The sequence below is a fragment of the Anas platyrhynchos genome, chromosome 5 (genome assembly GCF_047663525.1).
Source record: "Anas platyrhynchos isolate ZD024472 breed Pekin duck chromosome 5, IASCAAS_PekinDuck_T2T, whole genome shotgun sequence".
NCBI lineage: Eukaryota > Metazoa > Chordata > Aves > Anseriformes > Anatidae > Anas > Anas platyrhynchos.
The window spans coordinates 33,028,419-33,053,695 of NC_092591.1; the positions used below are offsets into that span (position 1 = coordinate 33,028,419).

The 25,277-nt window shown below is 49.1% G+C and overlaps 1 protein-coding gene across 2 annotated transcripts; it reads left to right on the forward strand.

The window, feature by feature from the left end:
* Positions 1-544: 544 nt before the first annotated feature.
* Positions 545-18,931, forward strand: SPINT1 (serine peptidase inhibitor, Kunitz type 1). 2 transcript variants are annotated; one of them, XM_005030971.6, is made up of 11 exons: positions 545-709; positions 864-1,345; positions 8,736-8,887; positions 10,254-10,392; positions 11,399-11,569; positions 12,086-12,112; positions 13,393-13,518; positions 14,422-14,472; positions 14,716-14,886; positions 15,607-15,663; positions 16,734-18,931. In XM_005030971.6, exons 2-11 carry the CDS (start codon positions 907-909, stop codon positions 16,928-16,930), a joined length of 1,530 nt encoding a protein of 509 aa, XP_005031028.1. In that variant the 5' UTR covers positions 545-709; positions 864-906; the 3' UTR covers positions 16,931-18,931. The 2 variants fall into 2 exon arrangements, with proteins under 2 accessions (XP_005031028.1, XP_005031029.1); XM_005030972.6 differs by lacking the exon at positions 13,393-13,518 and having other exon boundaries at positions 546-709.
* Positions 18,932-25,277: the final 6,346 nt, after the last annotated feature.

Consider the following 25,277-nt stretch of genomic DNA (forward strand, 5'->3'; position numbering starts at 1 on the left):
CCTTTCTGCTCCTGTTTGGGGCTGATCTGTATGAGAGTGGAGCACTGCAACATGGCTCACCAGGGGGCTGAGCACCAAAAAGTCTCACCGCAGTGGTGCAGGGGCTGCTGCCAGGTACACTGCCAAGGGTTTTCACCAGAGGAGTATTATGTCCCAAAAGCAGGGAATGAATGGTTTTGAGCATGAAGTGCCTGGAAGTGGATTCAGGCCACGAGGCCAAGGCAGGGGGCTGACTCATTTGGGTCAGTGAGACCTGGGATCCCTGCCACCCCACCGGTGGTGATGCTGCGCTGCGAGGGCTACCACCATAGGACATGTGCTTACAGTTTTCAGCACAACCCATTTGGGCTTTTGGGCCGGCTGAAGCATAGGGATGGAGTGTGTGCCCTTGCACCTGCGTGACCAACAGTACCACTCTGGGACAAATAGGACTGTGCTGGGTGCTCCCATGAGAGCCTTCGCTCCCCTTGCCAGTGCAGTGGGAAATGGTATCACCCTGCTCTCCTCCCCTTCCTCTTACGCAATGCAGCCAGGAGGGGAGTGACTTGATTTTTTTTTTTCCTCTCTCTGGGAGTTGGTTTGCACTTCCTGCCCCTTCCGTGCCTTTGTCTTCACTGGACGCTGCCGAGGGCACACCTGAGGGGTGAAGGCACAGGGGGACAAGGGGGACACCCTTCTCCTAGCATCGGTCCCACCTGAGACTGCACAGGTGGGAGCCGAGAGCGTTTGTCTGGGGGTGAGCTGCAGGGTGGGGGGACACTTCGGCCACTGTGGGGAGAGCAGGGACCTGGAGCGTGGCCAAAAGGTGGCATGTAGCTGGGCACCATCCCTCTTAGCTTCATCTGTCTTCTCTCTCCCTTTAGGAAAGGACTAGGGTCTCAAGGCAGTGAGGACCGGGGTGCCAGGATGGCCAGCAGGAGACCGGGTCCGCAGTCCAGACTTGGGGTCTGCCTGGTGCTGGTGGCAGTGGCAGTTGTCTTCGGTGAAGAGCAGGAGACAAAACCCTTTGGAGAAACCTGCCTGGAGGACTTTACGGTGGGGATGCCGGGTCTGGTGCTGGACACAGACGCCTCCGTCCAGAATGGAGCCACCTTTTTGTCGTCCCCCATGGTCCATCGGGGCAGGGACTGCGTGAGGGCTTGCTGTAAGGACCCTGCTTGTAACTTGGCCCTCGTCGAGCAGGTCCCAAATTCAGGAGAAGACCACATCCAGGGCTGCTTTCTCCTCAACTGCCTCTACGAGCATAGTTTCGTCTGCAGGTTTGTGAGGAAGGCTGGCTTTCTCAACTTCTTGAAGAAGGATGTCTACGATGCCTACGAGGCAATGCCGAAGCACGGATCTAATGGTAAGGTGCCCATAAGGGATCTGTGCAAACTGGGGCTGGGTGAGCACCGAGGGCTGCTGGCTTCAGTTCTTTCACCTCTCATTTGTGCAGCTGTGCTGCCAAATGGCCGAGATAGAGAGGTGATAACCTTGGGTTTGTGTACGCCTGTCCATGGCAGAGGTTTTCCCTAACTTGGATCGGTGCCTCAGTTTACCTATTAGCAAATGGAGCAGGAGCCATTCTTTAACCTATTTGAGTCGGGTGGAGTGAGTGTTTACTGAATGCAGGCTGTGTTTTTGATACTTGACAACTCAGAGAAAAAGGCTGCTGTTTTTCTTCTCCCTCCCCCCAGGCTTTTAAGGTTGGAAAGTGAAATCCCCTAAAATCTAAACATCGACGCCTTTTAAAGGGCCACATTAATCTGCTAATTGCTCAGGGTCAGGATGCAAGGTGCTTACTTTTCCTTACTCGCCGGGGCAGCGAGGTGCCTCAGTACCAAGGGGTTTGTTGGGGTTTGCGCGGTTTTGCTGGGTCGGTTTTGGTTAGAAAGCTCCCCCTCTGGAGGTGGATTTCTCTTTCCCAGCCTCTGCTTCCCTGCTCGGAAAGTTTGCACCTGGCCTGGTGGAAAACAAAGTAATCTGTAGCTGGCCACTTGCCATGCACTCTGCAGTCTCCGTAAACATGCAGTGTGTTCAGAAACACCAAAAACACACCGATTCCTTCTTCTGCCTCCTTTCTCCCTTGTTTTGGAGGAAGCCGAACAAGTCTCTGGCTTGACTGGGTGTTTTGGCAACCATAACCAGTTTATTACCTGTTGATGGATGGGCAGGGCTGCCAGGAGATCCCCATGCAAGACATCCTCTTCGGGGCCACTCCCAGCCCACCCTGGGGGCAAGAGCAGCTGTCCAGATGCCAAGGGCAGCAGCTGGTGCATGGGCTTAGGCCCTATCGGGTGAGCTGAGCGGTCTTAGATATGGTGCTGGGATGTGCCAGCCTGTGAGGCTGACCACTTTTGTCATGGCAGAGGTGGTTCTCCTGTCCTTTCTCCCCACTAGTGGTATTTTAGGGCCTTCTGGTGAATCTCTAGCCCCATGTTGCAGTAGTTGTCCCATGTCTTTGTTCCAGGCTCAAAACCCTTTCCAGGGGAGCTGCAGTTAGTGAGGAGCTAAGCCACATCTCCAGGAGTCCGAACTCCTACATGCTTTGCTGTAGGAGGAAAAGGGAATGCATCATCCCCAGTGCATCCTGATTTCACAAGGTTAGATTAAAATATAATGTGCTGTTGAGCAACGCAGCCCTCCACCAGCACAGACCGGTGTGCTGTACAGGGAGGCTGCAGCCCCTCAGCTGCAGGCCGTAGGGCCCAGCATGGCCTACGTGCTGGACTCCGGGAGGCCCCCCCAGATCACTGAGCTGCCTCGAGAGATGTTGTTTGCTGCTCCAGCCTTATCCCTGGCCATGGCAGGACAGGGTGGCTGGGCAGAGCTGTCTCCCCTGACTAGGTTTGGCATCCCAGCCAACGATAGGCAGGTGCTGCCTTGCAAGCTAGCCCTGACGCTGCTTCCTGAGGCACTGTGGTGGGGCAGGAAGGCTGCGTGGAGAGACGGAAATCATGCTAGAAAGGCTCTGTTAGCACCACTGCTTGCCGTGCCCCTCCTCGCTCACGTGGGGCTTGCGCCATGTCGCTACTGCAGGTGTAGGAAGGGCTCGGTCCTTCTACACCCTGTGTTTGCTCTCGGAGCATGCAGGGTGCCAGGCAGGGCTCCAGCTGTGGCAACAGACACCAGGGAGCTAGCTTGCTGCTGTGTGTTTGCATCAGGCTGTTCGTGCTCTGCTTTGTTGGGAAACGCGTTTCTGGGGCTAAATCAGGCTATCCTGGCTGAGCCCTCCTCCCTGGGGCAGCTGAGTAGACAGTTAAGAATGCAGATCTTGATTTTGGTTGAGAGCCAAATAGAATCAAGAAAAACAACAACCCCAAATCCCCTTTTCCTCTCCCTAGTCTGTGATAGTGAAGTGGGGTCAGCCCAGGAGGAGGTAGAGGAATGTGGCTGCTGGGAGGGGGGACACGGAGGTGCAGGTGCAGGAGGCCAAGTCAAAGCACCCCTGGGCGCAATAAGGAAGTTCGACATGGGTTCAGTTTCTGGACTGTTTGAGGATGCCTGAAGAAGCAGGGTGAAACTGGTGAGTAAGGAAGCAGTTTTCAGCATGCCAGGCTTTCCTCCCATGTGTTTTTAGGAAAAAAAAAAAAAAAAAAAAGGAAGAAAAAAAAAACCTCTTGGACCTGATTTTGTGCTGCAGGCAAAGCTGTTGGCCCACTGTTGTGCTACATCTCTGTGAAAATGGAAAGCTTTTCTGGAGCCTGGGTTGTCGTCACCCCCCCGAGGCTGGGCTCCAAAGGATGGCAGGAAGCTTATGCACTGCTTTATAGTCCCGTTCCTTTACCAGCTGTCAGGTGTCCTCAGAGCCTCCAGGGTATGCTCCAGACAGTCTCTGCAAAAATGAGGATTAAAAGCATGTTTTCCTAATGAATAGTGAAATATATATTTATGTAGTTTAGAAGCCCCACTGGGTGACATTAAAGAAAAAAGCCACATATTCCAAGACTCACTGGGAGCAGGCCTGGTGAATTAAGAGGTTTATATGTGTTCAAGAGGAGACTAGATAATTCTTGAAAGAAAGAGCACACCTGTGGACTGCTGAATAGACAAATTTAATTTTGGAGTGTTTCCTGACACTGATGGAAGCAGCTGAAAGCTAGGAGAGTATTACGGGGGAAGCATCACATATCCTTGCCCCATTCTTGCTCTTCCTTGAGCATGCACAGAGAGACCACTGGAAACTGGGACAGGGGCACCCCTGATCTACCCCACTGCAGCCACTCCTGGGTTTTTATGTCTTCGGAAAAAATATAAAGGTACTGGTAAGAGAGAACACAGCTGCAATCTAACCTCTGCACATCATCTAAGTATGTTTTCAGTATTCTGGAGTGCAAGAGCTTCTGAGTCCAGTATAAGATGGCAATGGCAGTTTGGTTCTGCCTCTTGCCTGCTCCAGCTCCTGTACATCCTGAAGCCTCTGCTGGCATTGTTAAGAGGCACTGTCCCCTTAAATCACTTCCCAGACTGAACTTTGCTGCGAGTTTTCTGCCTGGCTCATTCGGGAGGGGCAGGCTCACCGTGCACTTTGTCGGTAATAATGGAGCCCATTTTTGTTTAGGTAACCATGAGCTTATTCTGGTCTGGGCAAACCAGTTCTGGGCGTGAAACTGGAAAATAACCTCCCTGAACCTTTGTCCGTTTCTTGAACTGAACCCCTTGTGGTGGTTGTGAAACTCTCCTTGACTTAGAGTGGGAGACAGGCTTGAAGGTGGGAGACAGGGAGCGCGGAGGAACATTGGGGGTGCAGGAGGTGCCTGCTCCCACCTAACCGTGGATGGAGCTTTGCAGGTTACAGCTTTGGTGACACACTCAAAATGGAGAGCTCCCCCGGGCCGACATCTGCCTTTGAAGGTTTGGTCCAATCGCCATCCCCAGGTGCCCAGCACAGGGAAGAGGGGGAACTGCAGTGTTGGTCCCCACATCACCCATGCAGAGACCAATGGTGGGTCCTTGGGGACCAGTCCAGCTCCCTGCTGCACGGCTGCAGAGAGGTTAAGCTGACCTGCTCTGTGCTTCTCCTGTAAACCATTGCACAAGCCTCTAGAAACTAATCCTGAGAGCTGCTTTGCCTTACATGAGTTGTAGAAAAACTTTATGGCTTTATTGTGACCGGATTTACTGCCCTGCCAAGACAAATCCCGGCAGAAATTTCTCTTTTTCCAAGCAACTGTTCTGTTACCCTTCCCCTTTCCCCCTTCCTCAGGCAAATTAACAGCACCACCACATCCTTTATTACCTTGCCTGTTATTGTGCAGTTTCCTAGTGCAGGTGGGTGAGATTTGCATGACCCCAAGCTGTTTGCTTTCGCATGGCAGCCTTGGCACACAGGGCAGAGCAGGGATTCAGTGCTGGCAGGGGAGCAGCACTGCTGCCCTGCCTCCTTGCTCGAGCTCAGCTGGCGCCTCAAAGCCTCCGAGGTTGTGTGTCTCATGCCTGGACACCAGCCTGGAATTTGGGTGGCCTTGTTTCTGTTCCCGCCTCTGCTGCTGACTTGCCTCGTGGTTTTGAGTAGTAGCTTTTGTCCACAGCGAGGTGCCTCCATGTCGCCAGCGCTAGCACTGCTCATCTTGCTTCTGAGCTGCTGCTGGGGGCACAAGCAGGCAGTAAGTGACAATACACAAGCAATGGCAATCTCAGCACATTCTGCAGTATTTTAAGTATTGCTTTACAGTCTCAAGTACTCAGGGTGTTATCTCCCTGAGCACTGGAATGAAGGAAATCTGGTTTTCTGTGAATTTGTGTCTTAAGGGCAGCAGCTGATGCGAAAGCCCTAAAAGAGAAGCCCTCTGCCTGTGAGCTTTGCTTTCTCCTGCAGGATTTCACTGGCACCTGCCTCCCACCTCATGCTTACTTTTGCACCCCTTGTAGGAATTCAGTATCTTTTAAATTTCTGTTCCCCCGTCAGCTTTGGTTTGGATTTACTCATTGGTAGAGGTGAAGCCAGACAAAGCGTATAAGCCTTGAAACTTACTCACCGTGTAAGATTTGAAAAATATTTTATAAAAAGCAAAACATGGGGCTTGAAATCTGAACATGTTATGGGTCATTTAAATTTGGGATTTTGTTTTTAAGCATTTTGGATTTATCCTATTGAGTTTTTCTCCAGGATCACTAAAAAAAATAATTATCATTTTCCTATCTATTTTCTGATTGGAAGCTGAAGTTTTTGCTTGATGATGTGACCTCAGTAGCTGGTGCTCCACAGTAAAGAGCACAACAGCATCATAAAGCTTTAATCTCCCTACTAATTATGGACTTCTGCAGAAATTTTCCAGAGACCAAAGAGCATTATAGCAAAGGCAACTTTCATTTTCCGACTGCCTTTCAGAGCAAAAAGAACTGAATGGAGGAGCTCCCTTCCAAGAGCAGCTTGTTGGCATTTACCCTGTGTTAGTAAGCACTTGGTTATGAAGCTCAGGTGGAAAATTCCCACTGAAGGCTTTACATAGTCAGTGTAATTAAAATGCACCAAAGCTGCTGAGCTTTCAGAGGTCCTAAGGAGAAAAGAGAGAGTCATCTGAAAAAGAAATCCTTTGTTCCTAGTGAAAGGTCCTCTTTTGCAGTCACTGCACACAAGCAAATCTTCTGGTTTTCTGGGGTGAACAGGCTTGGGAGTTTCTCTCATCAGAGATGGAGTCTGGAGAGGTAGTTGGCTTGTTAATCAGAACAGACCTTTTACTTCACTGTTCAATCCACAATCCAAAGCAACTAGATTTATCAGTGATAAAATGCTTGGCTTGTCTTTTATGTATGGATGTATTTATTTATTTATTTATTACAGTGTGCATGCTTAAAAATGCCAAGGAAAAATGTGATCTGGAATAAGATCTTGTTTTAAGATAACAACCGGCCTCTGTGGTGCTGAAGAACTGGTCTTTCCCTCACCTATTGGGCTCACCCTGGCAGGAGGGTGGCAAGGAGCAGACTGTGTTTCTCCAGGTCATGCTCGTGGTGTTTGCCTGTCAGGAATGGCAGGAACATGTCCCCTTCCCAGGGCTCGTACTGCTGTGTACAGCATAGTTGTGTGGCTGTTTTCCCCTGTTTCTTTGGGGAGAACTGCCAGCTGCAGTCATGCTTTTGGCTATGAATGCTCCTGTGGCCCTTGGTAAGATCTCTTGAAAATAAAATGAAACTCTGTTTATTCATTCTACCAGCTCTGCTCAAACCACGAGGCGCCAGGCTCACCCAGCCCAGCTCGGTGTCTTCCAGCAGCCCGTGTGCCAGGTGGAGGCAGGATCTATCACTTTGGCATGCTCCCTGGGGAGGGAGCAGCAGGCAGCAATGCCTCACCCAAAGGCCAAAGGACATCAGGGTGGGCACCTCTGCCTCTGATGCAGATGTCATCTTTCCAGCCCTCTCGGCCTGTTTTGGTGGTTGCTTGTCAAAGGCTCATTGGGTCATCCCACCCAACGCTTCCATGAGAAGATGGGCTAAAAGATAAGGCTGGTGACAGTCTGCGGAGAGCAGACCAGTGTGATAAAGTTAACTGCAAGCCCTGCAGCTGCACGAGCTAGAAGTAACCAGGCTGTTCTCATACACTGAAACCACAGTCTGGTGACAAGGGTGGCTGGGGACCAGGCTGCAGATGGAGCTTGGGAGGGCTGGTACATAAATACCCTTGTAAATGAAATACCTCTGTAAATACCCTTGTCAATTCTGCATCTGAAAAGGCTGAGCACAGTGCTTGGAGGTCAAAAAAGGGAAGGTTGATTTCAACTGTGATTTTCTGGTGGCGGCAGCCTTTGTAAAACCTGAATGGGACTGATCATCTTCACTTCGTTTTGGTATTTGAAGATATGGAAAATAGAAGGTTCTGGGTGGACATGTGGCCAGTCTGACCTGGAATACATGTTGCAAAACCCTCCATCCTATTTAATTTATAGATGAAAGAAATGGTAGAGTGACATAGCTAGATTAAAAATGAACATTGATGCCATTCCAAAAGGCTCAGGCTGAACTTGAACATTATGTCTTGGACTTGGTACGGGAACTACCAGGTGGAGTTTTATGGCTGGATGTACGCAGGAGACATTCAGGACAAAGGGGGTAATGAGTCAGGCTTACGGTGTCACTGCGTAGTCTGATCTGGCTGGCATGGGCAGAGATCAGTTTTCCTCTCTTAAGTGCACAGTCTGGAAAAGTGCTTAATAGACTGAGGAGGCTGCTAGCAAGCTAATCCGTGTGATGGTACAAAAATAATAACGGCGTGAATGGCATTTGTGTGCATTTTCTAAGGCACGCGTGTCAGGGTGTAAGATGAGGTGGAGGAGGGCTGTTTTCCACCCAAACCCCACCTTGCACAGTTAAGTACACAGCACAGCACTTACAGCTGGCAGTAGGAATGATGAGAGTCCGTCCCACATTCTTTAACACCCACATCAGGTCATCTCCCGAAGTGTCGGGGTGGAGATTGCTCTGTGCTGTTTTGCGAGGATGTGGTCCAGCTGTCAGAAGCACGGTGGCTGTAGCCACAGGGACACCCTCCTCCAGTGACTCCTGTGGGCAGAAACAGCTCAAAGGCACTGACAGAGTGGGTTGTGGAATTGTTAAATTACAGAGGGCAGCAGTAACGGTATTGATCACCAGTTGCTTGCCCAGGCTGCAAGAAGCACAGCTGTTTAAAAGTGTTTTTCCTTTTAGTGGATGATGTCTGTATTCATTTACCCCAGAAGAGTCCCCCCTTCCCCATGATGGAAACAAGGACTGGACCCTTCAGCCTCTTACCCGAGCCTTGCTCTGCACTTCTTCCACAGATGACCGTCCTCCGATAGCCCGCATTGGCAGGGACATGCGGGTACAGCCGGGGGAGCCAGTGATGCTGAGAGGCGCTGACAGCACAGATGATCGTGGGATTGTCAGCTATGAGTGGAAACAGATCCTCGGTGACCCCTCTGTGGAGATGAAGGTAGGGAGATGCATGAAGGAAGCAGCTTGTTCAGTGTCACCTGCGGTCTGCTCCAGGCTGGGCTCTCCATGTTTAGCTGAGCTGGAGCAGAAACCATGTCTCCTGGCAAGCTCCAAGATTTCTGGAGTGTGAACACCATCTTGTAGATGTTAAATGTGACTTGTGGCTCTAGAAGAGCAAATGGTTGCTGTTAAACTTCCGTGAAATACTCTAGAAAGCCTTGGAGCTTGTATGGAACTCTTGTGGAGTTTCCATGCAAGAATTAGCAAAGGAGTGTACCAGGACTACAGCTGATTTTGAAGACTAGCAATATCTAGCTCTAGGGTGCTGAGGGGGCTACAGAAATCTGGAAATGCTGCTTTCCTTCTTTCTTTTCCCTAGCACAGCCAAAGCAACTTTCACCCTACCCACCCCAAACAAAACTAAACAAACAATAACTAACTAACTAAACCAAAACAAAAAGAGTCATCTTTATCTTTGCTCCTCTTACCTACTTTGGTAAGAGTAGGAAATATGTGAAGACAATTAAGAAATATTTGAGTATTCTAGAGCAATGCATAAAGGTATCACAACTGCTACATTTCAAAATGCTCTGCTTAATGAACAAATCTGCCTTTGCTCTTTGGCCATGCGATTTCCTGCATGACACTGTCTGCAAAGTCCAGGACAAACTTACCACTGGCCTTTAGTATTAAGCTAATGTGTTTTTAGTGTTTCAACCACCTTAAAAAGTTATATAGCAACGCTGTCTTGAAACGTAACTAAAAAGGCAGAAACAGGATAGAAATAGATGCCCAGCATTGTCAACAAACTTTGAGAAAAAGTTTGTGTTTATAATAACAAAACTTTCTTTTCTGACAAAATAATTTTTTCTCTTTTAGAAACTTCTTAGCAGGCAAATAAATATGCACTCTATTCCATTTCTGAAACTAAATATACTTTCCATATTCCAAAATAAATATATTTCTCAAATATACCTAGCGTATTTCCTATGTGCTATATAAATTATTCATGACAACTTTAATTTTTAAAGAGGTAAAATAAAAACTGCAGACACTTTAGGCCTCTCCAAAGTCTTTTGTTTCCCTAATGCCTTCACAACATCCCCAGACGTGAAAATTCTTGTTAGGCTTCTGGTACTCTTTTGCCCTGCTACTCCAGCTGGGTATCAGCAGTCAGAATCCAGCCTGTGGATTTGGGGGGCACTGTACAGCACTGAGATATTTTTAATGCCAAAATTCTGCTTGATTGTTTCCAGCCAAGTTTCTTTCTTCTTAATGCAACAGAAGCATGGGTCTTGCTTGGCTTTGCTCATGCCCTCATTATGTGTGACTCTTCTCCATTAGCCTTTCTTTTGCATTCTCAGAAGCAGGAAGAAGACCAAGTAGAAATCTCCAACCTACAGGTGGGCACTTACGTCTTCCAGCTTACTGTCACAGACACTGCCCAACAGAGAGACTTCACCAACATCACCATTGTGGTGCTGAATGCTGAACAGACTGAAGGTGAGCCTGAGCCCACAAACATGTAGCTGGAGTCCCCAGGCCTGGGTGCTGTTCTGGCATTGCCAGTGCTCGTCTCAGGGGTTAGATGGGAGAAGAGCATGGCCAACAGACCAGGCTTGCATGTCAGCTTTTCCCAGTAAAAGTCTGCACCTGACAAGTAGTAGAAAGTCTCTGCATTCATAGTGCTCTATTTTAGAGTTTTTTCATCCTCTGCAGAAGTGGTGCAATAATCTGTTCCTCTCTGTATGACACTGCTCCCTCTGCTGGGTAACACCAGTGGCTGGAGCCTGGAGTTTATCAAGGGTGTAAGAGAGGAGAGCCCAAAAGGCCTTGTTGACTCCACAGTTTTGTTGTGAAGGGCCTAATTCCCTGAAGCCACAAGACAGGTGGAGCTGTCTGCATGTCATTCAGAGTCGCCCCAAAACGTTTAGTATGACAACTACATTAACAGCAAAGGGTTCTTGGAAAATGGTTGACTAGAATTTCTTCTTCTACTTCAGGTACCATAAAAATATAAGAACAGGCATATCAGGTCACTCTAAAAGTCTGCCAGAAATCCAGTACACTGCATCCAACAGCATCCAGAATTTGATACTTGTCAGTAGCTAAAATATGACAAGCTATCAGTAAATCCCTAGAATGCATGGCTAGTCACCAAGGAATTTACAGCCTTTTTAAGCAAAAGAGGATGTCTTCATGTTAAATATCCGTGGATGACTCTTTTCACAGCAGTAGCACCGTGAAGAGTTTCATAGATGAACTCTGTGCTGTGTGCTTTTACAAATGTGGCACCTTCTAATTTGATTTTGTGGCCATAAAAGCCTGCCTCTCATATAAGTAAACATATAATGTGATTCCCTACTTGCCTTCTGCATACCACTCAGGATTATGTAAATCTTTCAGACAAATGTCTACATCGTTGACAAAATTTCCTTTGAAAGATTTTCTCCTTGGTGTGAATGTAAAGCAAGCTAACCAGAGCCTTCTGTGCTAACTTTCTCGATAGAGCATTGCTTGACTCCAAAGAAAGTGGGTTGGTGTCGCGGCTCTTTTCCACGCTGGTTTTACAACCCAGCCCTTCAGCAGTGCGAGGAGTTCATTTTTGGCGGATGCAAGGCCAACAAGAATAATTACTTACGGGAAGAGGAGTGTAAACTCGCCTGCAAGAATGTTAAGGGTGAGTCTGCTTCAAAAATCGACCCCCTCTTTCTCACAGGACTGGGATGTCCATGTGGGCAGGTACTGCAGCTTTTTGGCTGGCAGCTAGCGGTAGAGCTGAGGAGACCTGGCTAATTACGGTGGGGAGTCCTGCAGTGCTGATGTGTCTGACCCAGTTCCTGGAGCTCTGCTCCTCGCTCAGTGCCAGGTCAGCTCCATTCAGTCAGCAACAAGCGTCACCACAGGCTTGTTGGTGTAACCAGACAGGACAGGCAGTGGCAAGAGCTGGCTCATTCTGGCTCAGCCTTTTCAGGACCAGGTATACCTGGTGTGTTTCTGGCTGCAGAAACCCTTACCAAAACCTTGTGCCACACCTTAAGCCTAAATTCAGTATTTGCATCCCACACTGCTACAGGTCTCTGTTCTAGAAAATATATATTTATTAGGGGAAACATAAAGGCAATATAAAGCTGATCCTAAGCTGGCAAAGTGATGTGGTAGTAAATTTATTTTATTTTCCCCCTTATCTCTTCAGGTTCTGTTGGTGGGCGACAAATGCCAGGTAAGCCTCCTGCACCCCTCTGTAATCCTACCCTAAGCTCAGGCTTAGTGTCTCATATCCATTCCTGTGGCTTTTTGATTAGCAGTCAGCGTGGAAGCGAGGTGTTGGAGACTAATTTCTCTACCAAGCCTTTCACTTTCACGTCATAGGTTAATTCAGGTTGGAAATTACCTCTGGAGGTCACCTGGTCCAACCCACTACTCAAAGTAGGGCCAGCTCTGAGTCATGTAAGGTTACTCAGGACTGTGTCCAGGGCAGTTTTGGGTATCTCTGAGGAAGGAGATTTTATGCTCTGTCTGGACAACCCTCATTATATTTTTTTCCCTTTTATGGAATCAGTTTCCCTTGTTGCAACTTGTGTCTGTTGCCACTCATCCTATTACTGTGCACCTCCAAAAAGAGTCTGTCTCTGTCTTTTCCATAACTTCATGCTAGGTCATGTGCTCCAACCTCTTCCTGAGTCTCTACAGCTTCCCTCCGGTATGCCAGTGTCTTTTGTGACTGGGGAGCTCAGACCTGGGCACAGCACTGACCAGCTGGGACCACCTCTGGGGCAGAGGGGAACAGCCACTTGTCTCCGCCAGCTCTCCCAGCCCGGCGTGCAGTTGGCCATCCTTGCCACAAGAGCTCTCTGCTGACACACATCCAGCGCGTCCATCCTGACCCCCAGGGCCTCTTCTGCAGGACTCCTTTCTCTCTTCTTGGTGTTGGACCGGTGCTCTTGCATGGGGTGGTTCTGTCTCAGGTGTGGGACTTTTAGTTTGCTGCTTTGTCTTGGCATTTGCCTTTGCACTTCATGAGCAAAGCTGAAAGCCTTCTCCCGCCTACCCTGCTCTCCCTGCATGCCACTGTGTCCCCTGCTGCCCCATTCCGTATTACTCACAAGCTTTTAGTGGCTTCACTTGCCCCAGTCTCTGCCCTTAAGCCAGGGACTGGGAAGCCTGCGGGCAGACCCTCCCAGTGAAGACGGAGGCAAAGAAGGCATTGAGTCTTCAGCCTTTTCTGGGTCTTTTGTTACCATGTCCCCATGGTGACTGGAGCATTAACCTGTCTTGCTTCCACGTTCGTGAGCTTTTTTTTTGAGAGGAAGCAAGGCTGTTCCCAGAGGAGCGCTTGCCTTATAAACGAGAAATTGCATTTTTTTTCTTTTGTGAGTAGAGTGGCACTGAAGAGAGAGCTTTGCCAGCCCTATCACCAGCTTTTAAGTCCTTCATAAAGCATCTATGTGGCAGGGAGAAAGAATGAATTTTAATGAACTATTTGAACTGTTTCTGATGTAGTATGCAATGGGAACTGTCAGGCCCCCTCCTTCAGATGCAAGGATGGCTGCTGCATTGATGCCTATCTGGAGTGTGACGAAACTCCAGACTGTGCTGATGGATCAGACGAGGTGTATTGTGAACAATGTAAGTTCTTCAAATTCTGGGTTAGAACACTTAGTATATGCACAGGAATGAGCACAATATAAGTTGCATCTGTTGACTCAATGCTTTCTGTTGCCCTGTATTCTTACTGCTGACGCTGCATGAACTCTTTTTGCAGTATTGCCATATTTGCAGGTTCTGCTAATCTCCCTTGTTGCTGCTGACTGCTACAGCTGCTTTTCCTGCTGGGATGTTCCTTGCACTCTCTTCGCTGTGCCTGCCTGTAAGACTTGAGAGCCTGTCCTCTCCTCCTCGTCCAGTATTTTATCTCTGAATGACCTCACCTGCTCTCCTCATCTTTGGAGATGGGAAAATAAGCCGTTAGTTCTCCCAGTTTGTCCAGCATCTCAGTCCCCTCAACATCCTCACATTATGCTAATATAAATGCACAGTGGCAAGCTGCTGAAATTTCTAATCCCTCCTTCCTTCCTCCATCTTCTCACAGTATTCCCATAATCTCTTCCCTATCTGTGTGCATTTTGTTACCTTTCTAGGCTGCAAGCATATGATTTGTTTCTCTTAACCTCTCATTTCCTGCACTAATACTCTTTCATACTTCTTAAAAATCTGGAGTGAGAACAATTTCCCCATTTTTCGTGATGGAAAAATGTAAGAAAGCAGCCTTTGCTTTTCTTAGTTTCTCCTCTGTATTTGTGGAACTGACGTTGGGAATAGTTTCTAGTTGTTACACTTTATTTTCCCGTGTTCCTTTCATACCACTGAGATATCTAAGAGCCTCAGGTTACATCTTTTTCCTTGGCTTGTAATAGTAAACAAATATTCAGGAAAGTCCTGTCTGCCCATGTCTAAGTGGATGGAAGCTTTTCTTTATTTTTTGTATTCAACTGGTGAGAGAAGTTTTAACATGAAATGTTTCTTTTGCAGATGCTCGTGAGTTCAATAGACTGCAGAAAATCAACATTACACGAAAGCAGGGTATGTACAGAGCACCTTGGCGGAGATCTGCCAGCTTTTGCCCTTCTCTTCAGTTTTGTAGTGGCAGCTCACCTTGGCAATGCCAATTTGAGCATCTGCCAACTGGGCAGTGAGCACCTGAGAGCCACAGGTCTCACCGTGGATGCCCTCTGCCACAGTGCTTGTGCTCTTCTGCCATGAGCAGATGTTCCTGCTCTGGGAATGTGCTGCTTGGGCTAGAGCATCTCTCCCTTGCTTTGCCAGATCACTGTGTGGACTTGCCCAACACTGGGCTGTGCTCAGAGAGCATCCCCCGCTGGTACTATAACCCATTCTCCGAGAAATGCGACCGCTTCACCTATGGGGGCTGTGGTGGCAACAAGAACAACTTTGAAGAAGAGGGAGAGTGCATGAAATCGTGTTCAGGCATCACAAGTAAGCAGACATAGTGAGGGCTGGAGTTTTACTGATCAATCTTGGAAAATCCCTCAAGATTAAGTTCTGTGGTGACAAAGAGGCAGTGACTTGGGAGCCTTCAGAGAAAGCAGTTCTGTTCTCAACCCCTGGCCATGCCCCAGAGCGTTCTGCAATATACAGTTGCTTGCTGGGAACAGTGCATGTCTACAGCACTTCTCTGGAGTGCAGTCTGCCACTTCTCAGAGCTGAAAAAACGTTTTGGGTGCTGATATTTAAAAATGTTCAGAGGAGCATGACAAAACCAGCCAGAGATACGGTATGGCCTCTAAAAACAACATCATTTTCTAGCTTGGCTCCAGCTCTCCACAAGAGGGATGGGAGAAATGAAGAAAATTCTCAATGACACATATTAGGAAGGAGTTTTAAACAAACGAGGGAAAACTTTCACATTGTAGTGCCCTGTAGGTGTTGCTGTGGAGACCAACAGCAGACATGGGAGGAATTCTGACAAACTGCATCTGCTAGGAGGCAATGTTGCTGCTTTTCTGAAGTGACAGCCTCAGGCAGAGTGTGCCTCACAGGGCTGCCCCAAGAGCTCAGTACCGGGGCTGTCAGGAAGGGTGGTGTATGCATGTAGTCACTTCACTGTACTGGGAATGCACTCCTATGAATCCTGTCTTAGCCCTTATCCCAACCTTTCTTTGTAAAACTTTTTTCCTGTCTCTGCTCTCAATTCAGAAGCAGATGCCATTGGCCGGAGATGGGAATCATTCGAGCCCCAGGGTGCTATGCTAAGTGAGTAACAGTTCTTCATACAGAGCTTCTTTGTTGCTTTCACTCTGTCCTGAAAAAAACAGCGTCCTGACTTGTGGGACACTAGCAGTGGCCAGAGAGATTCTTCTGTGGACTGTGTGTCTCTGGGCCAATTTCTCCATCTGTGACTCGGTAGCTCATAGCAAAGGCTCCCGATTTCCTTTTTATCAACATGCATGAATGTTCAACATCAAAAAATGACAAGGAAAATTCTTCCTAATGGCCATATTTACAAAAGAACTGCTAGCTTCTGAAAAAAAAAAAAAAAAAAAAAAAGGAAGCCCAAGTGATTATGTGAATAATGTGTGGTGCTTGATTGTGGGGACATCTTGTGACCCTGTACTCCCCTCTCTACAATTCTAAAGAACACCAAAGCCATTGAACTACAAGTTCTTAAAGTAACAACACATTAAGCTTGGTGTCCTTTTTCACCACGGGGCTGTAAGACTTCTTTCTTTAGTAGAAAACTGGAATTATATCTTTCTGTTCTTCAACCCTATAGGGTGATTTAACCCTCACATTCACCCCAGCTCTCAAATGTTTGCCATCATGTCGATCAATAACATAGGAGTTTGGTCAGTTGTAAGGCTGTTGACTGCTGTGCTCACAGCACTGCTGCAAGCTATTTCCCCACAGACCCAGCCCATCCACCACAGCTAGCTCCCATGGCATTTTTCCATGGGGTGCTTCTCTGCAACCACCCCGCTGATGTATGAAGAAAGGTCAGCATTAGAGAAGTGTTTAGTGTTTATACATGGCCAAGTCTGCCAAAGACACCGAATAGCCTTTAGAGGGCGTGGTGCATCTGAGAAACACAGGAGCCCTGCCTTGAGAGAGATGATGGCAGTACCTTGTCCGTACCCTTATGCCATGTGGTTCTCTTCTTTGCTCTTCACCCAGTTTTGCAGTGACCACTCGGTTGCCAGCCCACCCCTCCTCCTTATGCCATCATAGCTTCTCCAGCAGCTTTTGTGCATGCTCCTTCCTGACCCCCCATGCTGTGCCAGAGCTCGTGGAGCAACCCTCCTAACACATTCGTGTATCCCCTGCAGGTGCCTTTGAGGTGGTGATTGCTGTCCTCCTCGGCGTCTGCATCATGGTGGTCCTGGTGATCATCGGCTACTTCTTCCTGAAGAACAGGAGGAAGAACAGCCGTCGCCGTCAGCCGACCACCGCTACCAACTCCACCCTCTCCACCACAGAGGACACTGAGCATCTGTTTTACAACGGTGCCACCAAACCAGTCTGACCTACAGCCTCTCTCTCTCCAGCCGCGCATTGGGAGATTCCCAAGAACTTCTGAAGTTTTGTTTTTAGACAGGGGCCTGTGCCTGAAGGGCTTTTTTTTTTTTTCTTAAAGACATTTGTAGCATGAGGCCAAGATCTAGCCATGATTTGGTGGTAATAGTGGTTGTGATTGTCCTGGCTAAATGGCTGCTCTGGACTGAGGACCTGGGAGCATTCTGATGCTCTCTGATGTCTGTCCCTTTCTAACCTCAAACAATCCAGTGAAAACTCTGAATGACAACTTTCTTCCTTCTCAAACCTGGAGCACAAGTCAGCTCTACTTACTGAAGGACCCTGAGATTGCATCTGTGTAGCGTTCATATTGGTGAATGGTGCAAGCTCACCAGAGCCAGCAATTTTGTGTTTGCAGTGCCGCTTCCTTCCACCCAGCCTCGTAGTTTCTGCCCTTTCCCCACTTTGCAAGGTGGCCCTGCCTTCCTGCAGTCCTCCTGGTCATGGTGAGCCTCATGGGGACTGTGTACTTCGGGTAACTGGCTGGACCTGTTCTGAGAGCTCTGCGACACTGTCCGGTGGTTCCTGTTCTCATGATTTCTCATGACAGAAGGAAACAGAAATACCTGTTTTAATCACTAGGCTTTGCTTTTTAACAGAAAAGCGCACCTAGATTTTATTTTTTTTTTCTGGCTGGCTGTCACATTACAGCCACCTACATACAGTATGTGTCCACCATTTTCTCTCCCTGAGTTGCCCTAGTTTCTTTTCCAGTGTTCAGCCTGACCCTGAGCACATTGACATAATACCTATTTATTCTCATTTGAAATGAAAGGGAATGTCCTGACTTTCCTGCTGATGGTGAGGGGAGGGCAGAAGGACCCAGCTCCCCCCATTGCTGCTGTGGTGCCAGCCAGTGCTGACCATGGCAAACCTTGTGCTCCTAAAGGGGCTGCCCAGAAACCTTGTGGGAAAGCACTGCCTGGTGTTTGGGAAGCATCCTTTGAGGGAGGTAGGGAAGGAGAGGTTGTTGAGGAGACATGCAGTGAAGGAACCAGAGGGTTTCTTGGAGGCACTGAGGCCATCTCCATGGTCCTGGCTGTCCCACTGAGCAGTGCCAGTGGCTGCTGCTCCCTCCAGGAAGCTTGTGCTGCTATTTTGGTTTTCCTGCCCTCTCCTCTGAGCACACAGCTGCTGACCTGAGTCCCTGGCATCAGGAGCAGGCCAGCTACATCCTCCTTCCTGCTGGCCTGTCCCTCCTGGTGCAAGATGAGCCCAGCACCGGGAGGTCCAGAGCTCATCCCTGGCCTCGTGGCAGCACGTGACAACCCCACCTCACTGAGGTCCTGCGTGCTTCCCGTAGGCTGATGTAGCAGGGTGCCCCCCAGCTCTGTACGGCTACGTCTGCAGCATCCAGGTTTGTGCCTCTGGTTGCTGAGGGCTTCAGCTGTGGGCTGAAACTGCTGTTTCTGTAGTGCCTGCTATGCCCTGTCAGGAATGGGGTCGGCACCAGTCCCTGAGCCCCCTGTGCCTGCTGTTCCTGGAAAACTGCTGTGAAGAGAGAGGAAATTGGGTGTGTGTGTGTGTGTGTGTGTGTGTATGCATCAAAACACAAATCTATGTACAGATTTTAGTTTAAATGCTTGGAGCCTTTCCGGGCTGAGGGCTGTGATGGCTCAGGGCATGGCTCAGCTCCCATGTGCAGCTCTGGGATAGGCGCTGAGTTGTGCTAATGCCTGGGCTGAAGGGGAAGAAATTTCTGCCCCCAGACTGGTGACAATCTGACTGCACGCTTCTCCCTGTCACAGCAGGGCTCGTGCTCTCAGCCATCTGCCCCAGTGTCCCTGGGGCAGGTCCGATTCCTCCATGGCTTTTCACGGTCTGTCTCGTATCATTTCTTCCATCGCTCCGATTTTCCCACAGCCTATGCAATAAACTTACCATCTTGATTTACTTTTTGTGCATTCACTCTGATAATGCAAGTTGCAATAAAAGGGAATTGTTTGTCTTATCTGGCTTGGGAGTGGTGTCTGAGAAGCAACGACCTGCAGAGGGGGAAGGTGCCGTTCCCATGCCTGCTATCTCCCACCCTTTCATCTGCAGGTGTTGCTGCAGCCACAGTGCCGTGGTTTGGGGAGGGCTGGGCGGGGGGCACAGCGTGAACAGGTGAATACAGCAGGTAGGGTTAACTGGAGAGAGCAATCCTGCCTGGGGAGTGCTGGGGGTGAGATCATTGCCCACTAAGTCAGGGAGAGATGAGGCAGGGTGTAACCTGAAACTGGGTTCCAGCTGGTCAGACTGGTTTCCATCTGAAACCAAGAGCAGGCACTGCACTTCAAACAGGACTCGCTCTCCTGCATCTCCAGGCCAGTGAGATGGAGCTTAGTGCGATGGAAGGTTAGCTAATGGGCCAGGGATGTGCATTAAAACTGGGCTGTCATGCCCCTACATCACCAAATTGGTGATGCTGGGCGTCCCAGTGCTGCTTCCCACCAGGAAGGTTTTCTGCCCTGTGCTCTGCTCCTGGCTTTGCCCTGTCAACACCATCTCTTTGCTCATGCCTGACCTACACCAGCTGTCCTGTGCACCCACACTACCCCTGTGTGCTCTCTGAGGGGCTGTCCCAGGAGAAAATCTCGATGGGGTCACCAGTGCGTGGCAGGGAGCGGGTAACCCGTGGTGTGGATGTTGGAAACGGAGGCTGCTTCTCTGATATGCCCAAAGAGAGAGGGCTACGTGTGTTACACTCGCGTTTACTTAAAGCTTGTCATCCTGTTCCAAGCTTCTTTGGGATGGAGGGCATGAAGTGTGTCAGGCTGTCAGCACAACCCAGGGAAGCTCGGAGCCTCAGCATGCCCCAGTGCTGCCCCCTGTGAATGTCTGCACCCCAGCCCTGCAATCCCCAGCTTGCATGGTGCAGGGTCAGACATCCACGGCATCCAGCCTTATTTGTTCATAGCCTCCACCTTTGCAGAAGGAAGACCACAGAGCCGCTCGTGTCCAGCAAATCTTTTCACCCACCTCACTCCCACTGCCAGGGGGGCTTGCCTGAGGCGGTGGGTGATTTAATCCCAGTGGGCTCGAGGAGTCCTCGGACGCCTTGTGTGGCTGCCAGGCTGGCGGCAGGAAGCATTAGCTCACAGTTCGATATCAGGTGTCTCCGGCCTCCCCGTGGCACAATGGCTCTGTAAACAAACACAGCAGCTGCCCCCGGCAGGACAAGGGATGGCTCCACAGTGGCAGGCCAGAATATTGTCTCCTGCACAAAGGCCACAGTGATGTGATACTTTCTGATAAGTTGCTTCTGCTTTCTGGCTTAATTTATTGCTTAAGGAAGACATTATTTTGGCTTTGAGGTCAAACAGTTCATTCAGGTTATCAACAAAGCTCTAAAAGTGGGGGGAAGGAGGAACGGGCTTGTCTTCAAGCCCTGCAGAATGTAAAAAGAAATTTGAATGCACGCTGCAGTGTGCTTGTTTATGCATCTAACAGGCTCTTCTTGGGACTGTGGGCTGCAGCCCATCTCCACCACATCTTTCTCTGAGAAAGACAACCAGATGCCCTACTGGCAGAGGTGGCACCAACCTAGTGCTGGAGAGGACCACCTCATCCACCCCTTCCCATGACAACCCAGACCTTCCTCCAGGGTGCTCTGGCCCCAGTGCAGGAGTTACGGTGGCCGAAGCTGCTGAGGGCCAACGTGGCAGAAGAGCACTTTGAGTGCAGCCAGCAGGGGGACAGTGCTGTATGTTTTCCAGACAGTTCTGGGATTCCTCAGCTGAGGATGTCTAAAGCCTCAAGAACACTAACATGGGGTGAACAGCAGGAGGCTGCTCAGGTAAAGGATGCAAGGCTCCATTGCAAGTTAATTGGCAGTGTCCTTTACTCTGAGCCTTATCTTCCCTTCCACATGTGGGTAACTCAGCCTCCTGGGGTTTAAATAAGTAAGTGAACTTCTGGCAAACATTGAATAAAGGGCTGTGAAAAACTTAACTGGGGGTTTCTTTGCAAGGCAGCGGCATCAGTTGGAGCCTGTATCTACAATACTTGTCCTATGCGAAGACATTCTTACAGAATAAGATCAGATACAGATTTGAAATGTCATGGCTATTCCAGTAAGCAAACACTGCTTGCTAAAGGAGTGCCTGTGTGGGAAACAGTCTATGAAAACTTTCCAGACACTCTTTTTTTTTTTTTTTTTTTTTTTTCCCCTTGAAGAAATGGAGAGAGAAATTAGAAACGCCATGGCCATCTAGCATGGAACCATGTTTTTATAATAATTTATAGTCACAGGGAAATACAGTCAGCTACGACAACCTTTATTTAAAAGAAATTATAGCAGATCCAATTTCTTCTGCAACACAGCCTGTAGAAATGTATGGAGGAGCTTTTTTGCAAGGAAGCTTGGCTGACCAGTGTCACAGGGAAGTGACTATTTCCTGGGCAAGGTGCCACTTGAGGTGTGACAGAGTTTCTGTGGCCCTTCAAGAATGATCATCTCTCCGAAATGTCCTCATCTGCAGCCATGTCAGGAGTTTTGAAATTCACAATTGGTTCCTGTAAGAGCTCTAAGAGCTTTCTGGCAGAGGCCAGACTCAGCGTTTAATTACTGTGTTCTCCAAGTTGCCCAGAGCCAGCCTGCATTAGAAGTTACACAAAACGACAGCTAGCAGTTGATGTGAGCTACAGAGACTAGCAACGCTGGTGGAGCCAGCCAGGTGCTGCAGCAAGAAGAGGGGAAGTTTCCACAAATCTCAGCATAGACAAGGTGTCTGTGGCTTTGTTCTCTGCTTTGACACACCTGGCCCACATGCCACATGCCTCAAGATTGTCAAAAAATACTTGCAGCTGTTCTCAAAGCAAAGCACTGGCTGTGCTGGCCCAGGGATTCAAGCTGCTGGGACTCTCCCAGCTGTAAACTTCTTTAAATTAAGCCATAGCATCCCTCTCATGTAGGCATGGGGGGAGCAGTTCCCTCCCCAGCTGCACCCAGGGGCCGAGTGCTGTTGCCTGCCTCCTGCCTGTGCCGCCACTGCAGGCTGCACTGATGTGCTTTTAATGCATCTGAGGGTTATTGTTCAGCCAGAGCAGGTTTCTGAAGTGGTTTGCCAGCCCCTTTGAGGAGTCCACAAGAGGGGGCAGCAGTACCTTAATGTCCAGCCTGGTGTTATCTTGGACATTGTAATGTCGAACCAGCAGAGACATCTTGTGCTGCAGGCATTGGGCACTACTAAAGTGTGAGATGCCATGGCCATCTATGAGCTTTGAGGTCTTGTTCCCTTCCTCTCCATCTGTTATGGCCCATGTTACCATACTCCACCCAGCCTCCAAGCTTCATAGCCACCTAGGGGGCAGGGGAGAGCTAGTGCAACCTTCAAAAGAGCAGGAAACTGACTGCAGGTCTCCCAAGCCTCTTGTATGTCCTCCACACACTGTGTCTCCTTCCCTTTGGTTTCATGTGGCTTATACAGAGCCAGCCTCAGCTCCCAGGCTTATGAGTCCAGCAGCAAAATCTTGCAAATTTTTAAAAAAGTCTGGGGGTGTTTCTCCCACTTGTTTTTTTGTTTTGTTTTGTTTTGTTTTGTTTTGTTTTGTTTTGTTTTTTAACCTTTATTTGTATCTATTTCCCAGATTTTTTTCTGACTTCTCCCCCTAACACATATAGTATGTTTTGGCAGAAATAAGAGATTTTTTTTCATGTAATCACAGGACTTTAAGGAAGTGGAGTTTTCATTAAAACCAAACTAAGCCTAAACGGTCCTTTTGTAGAGCGTCATCAAATTCAGAAGTTTGCAGCCATGCCTTCCAAGCCCCACCATACACCTCTTTTTTCTGTCTTGGAGACTATAAATCCATATTAGAGGATGAAGGAACATTTGTCACACACTCAGGGAGGCTTCAGTACCAGGGCTGACACTGGGCAGCAGCGGGGTCCTTGCATGGACTGTGTGGCTCCACAGCTGAGCAGACGGAGCTGCTGCCGAGGATGCAACGCTCTTATTTTAATGCCCTTGCTAGAGGTTTTTGGTGCACAAAGTTTCTGTTAAACCAGTTTGAACTGGTTCTCTCTCTTATTTAGAAACTACCCATGCTCACGCTGTAGAATTACACCGTGTCAACAAATCTTCCTTTCCTTCTTGCCCTAGTATTCTGGGAGAGGGGGAGGTCTTTTTACCTTTCCCTGAAGCCTAAGCAAATCTGTTTTAAATGCAAAACAAATGTACCCAGGAATTGCCTCTTTCCTGCCATGTCTTCTGCTGACTGCTCCTTCCACTGCCCCTCAGCCATAGCCATGTCATTTCCACCCTCCTTTCACTTATCTCCCCTTTCAGCTGCTAAGAGACAGATCAGAGACAGGATCTACTCAGAAAGCAAGCTTGTAGACACAGGGAAGAGCTGGCACAACGTGTGTGCCCCATATCATCCTGCCTGTCGTCTTACATATGCACGTTCGCAGACAGCAAGACTTTATCTTCTTTCTTCTCTGTTGCATTCCAGTCACACTCCTGAGGCACGCAAGGCTGTAAATCCCATGAATATGCCTGGCCATCAGGAAAATGAGTAAGCATCTGAAGGATTCTGCTTGCAAATAGTCAGTGAAGCCAGGTACTGCCATTTGAATACTAAAAGCGTTGTGTATGAGGGAAACTTCCACTGTTGGCCAACCCCGGGGCAGCTGGGTGAGGCCCAGACGGAAGCCCGAGCACCAAGAAAATAGCTATTTGTTTTCATCAGTATTTTTTCACCACTAGGCTCTTCTTCTTCCGCAAGGCCGCGGATGAAAGGAGCTGATCTAAGATCTCGCATGAAGTTTCACAATACACTTGAGCTTCTCCCAGGCTGCTAAATGAAGGGGTAATCCCCAGCTGCATCTGCCTTCTTTATGTTAGCAGTGCCCCCCAAGCATGCTGGCAAAAAGCTATCAACTTCAAGGAATGCATTTCCTGCTCATTCCTCTCCAACCCCTTGGGGCACCAGCTGAGCACCAGGGCTAGCAGGAGGAAACATTTTGGGCTACTGTACAAACAGAAACTGTGGTGATTTGGGGGGGGGTAGCTAACTTAGAAACGTCCGACTATCCTCATGAGCCCCAGAGCCTCTCCTGGCCCTGTATGCCCTGAGCCTACAGGACTGGATTGAGGCTCTAGAAAACTGTGTCCAGCTTCTGCTGGTTGTTCTTGAAGCCACAAGCCTGCTTGGTGAGTCTCATCACCTGCAGATCGGGAATGACATTGCTATCTTGCCTCCACACCCTCCCCGCAGAGCACCGTTTGCACTGATGTCTAGGGCAGGATGCTCACCTGCTGTCCTGCCTTGGCCCTAGGCGCTGGGGGTGAGAGGAGCACTGCCCCAGACTGCCCTCACCCACCCCTTCACATGGACCAGCAGCCTCATGAAAGGCTCCTTCTTCCCCATGCCTCCAGGCTTTCTGCAAATTGCCTCATCCAGCTGCTGGGAAATGGGGGCTTTCCCAGCTTTTATTTATTCCCCACTGCATTCAGGTTTATGTTAATTGTACGTGATTAACCGGCTGTGGGCTGGAAGCTCTTCTCAGAGCCTGCTCCGAGCAGGCCATGAGGTAAAACGATGGCAGCTTCTCCCTCGAAGCTGGGACTTGTGCAGCAGAAGGCAGCTGGGTGTGAGAGGCCTGGTGTGAAGGCTCAAACAGAACCTGTGTTTGGGGCAAAAGCGGTCACTCATACTGCACAAGTAACTAGGACGAGGAGTGCCTGGCCGGGTTGTGCATGTGACTGTCGATGTGTCAGGAGAAAAGCCCTTTCCAGAGCCCGGGGCAGAAGGCTAAGCCCCAGCTCTCAGGGTCCACACACCAGCAACAGCCATTTTATTCACGCGATCACTGTGTCATGCGTAAAGCAGGTGCAGGAGGCCACTCAGAAGTCCTCACTGGGGGGAAAAACAGTGGTGGCAGCACTTTTTCTGGGGCGTGGGCAGGGGTGGCTCTGAAGGGTTATGTGGGTTTCTAGGCTGGAGGGAACCAAACCCCATGTCCCCTGAACACTCTCTGCACTCCAGAGAAGCTCCTCCAGAAGGGCTTTGTGGTTGGGGTGCTCTCCACTCTCAGACCACCTGCAGGTTGGGTGCTCTGGCCTCTCCCTGATCAAAGGGCAAATGCCCAGTCCTTGTCTGAGGAACTTGACTCAAGAGAAGTAACCAGTGAAAAGATGGTGCCGGGGAGCACAGGGTGCTTGTCCTTCTCTGGAGATAACTGTCCTACCCCATTCCTTCCAACAAATGCCCTTTCTGCTCTATAGCTCCTAATGACTATTCCTCTGGGATGGCCTCATTGATACATATCTAATGAAACACAGAACAATTAAGCTCAGCTTGCAGTTGCC

What these genes read in the sequence shown, in the direction of transcription:
- SPINT1 (XM_005030971.6), top strand. Translation starts at nt 907, where the DNA reads ATGGCCAGCAGGAGACCGGGTCCGCAGTCCAGACTTGGGGTCTGCCTG. An exon ending in GAATGCTGAACAGACTGAAG is followed by an intron (nt 10,393 to 11,398) that starts GTGAGCCTGAGC and finishes CTTTCTCGATAG; the next exon opens with AGCATTGCTTGACTCCAAAG. An exon ending in ATCGTGTTCAGGCATCACAA is followed by an intron (nt 14,887 to 15,606) that starts GTAAGCAGACAT and finishes CTCTCAATTCAG; the next exon opens with AAGCAGATGCCATTGGCCGG.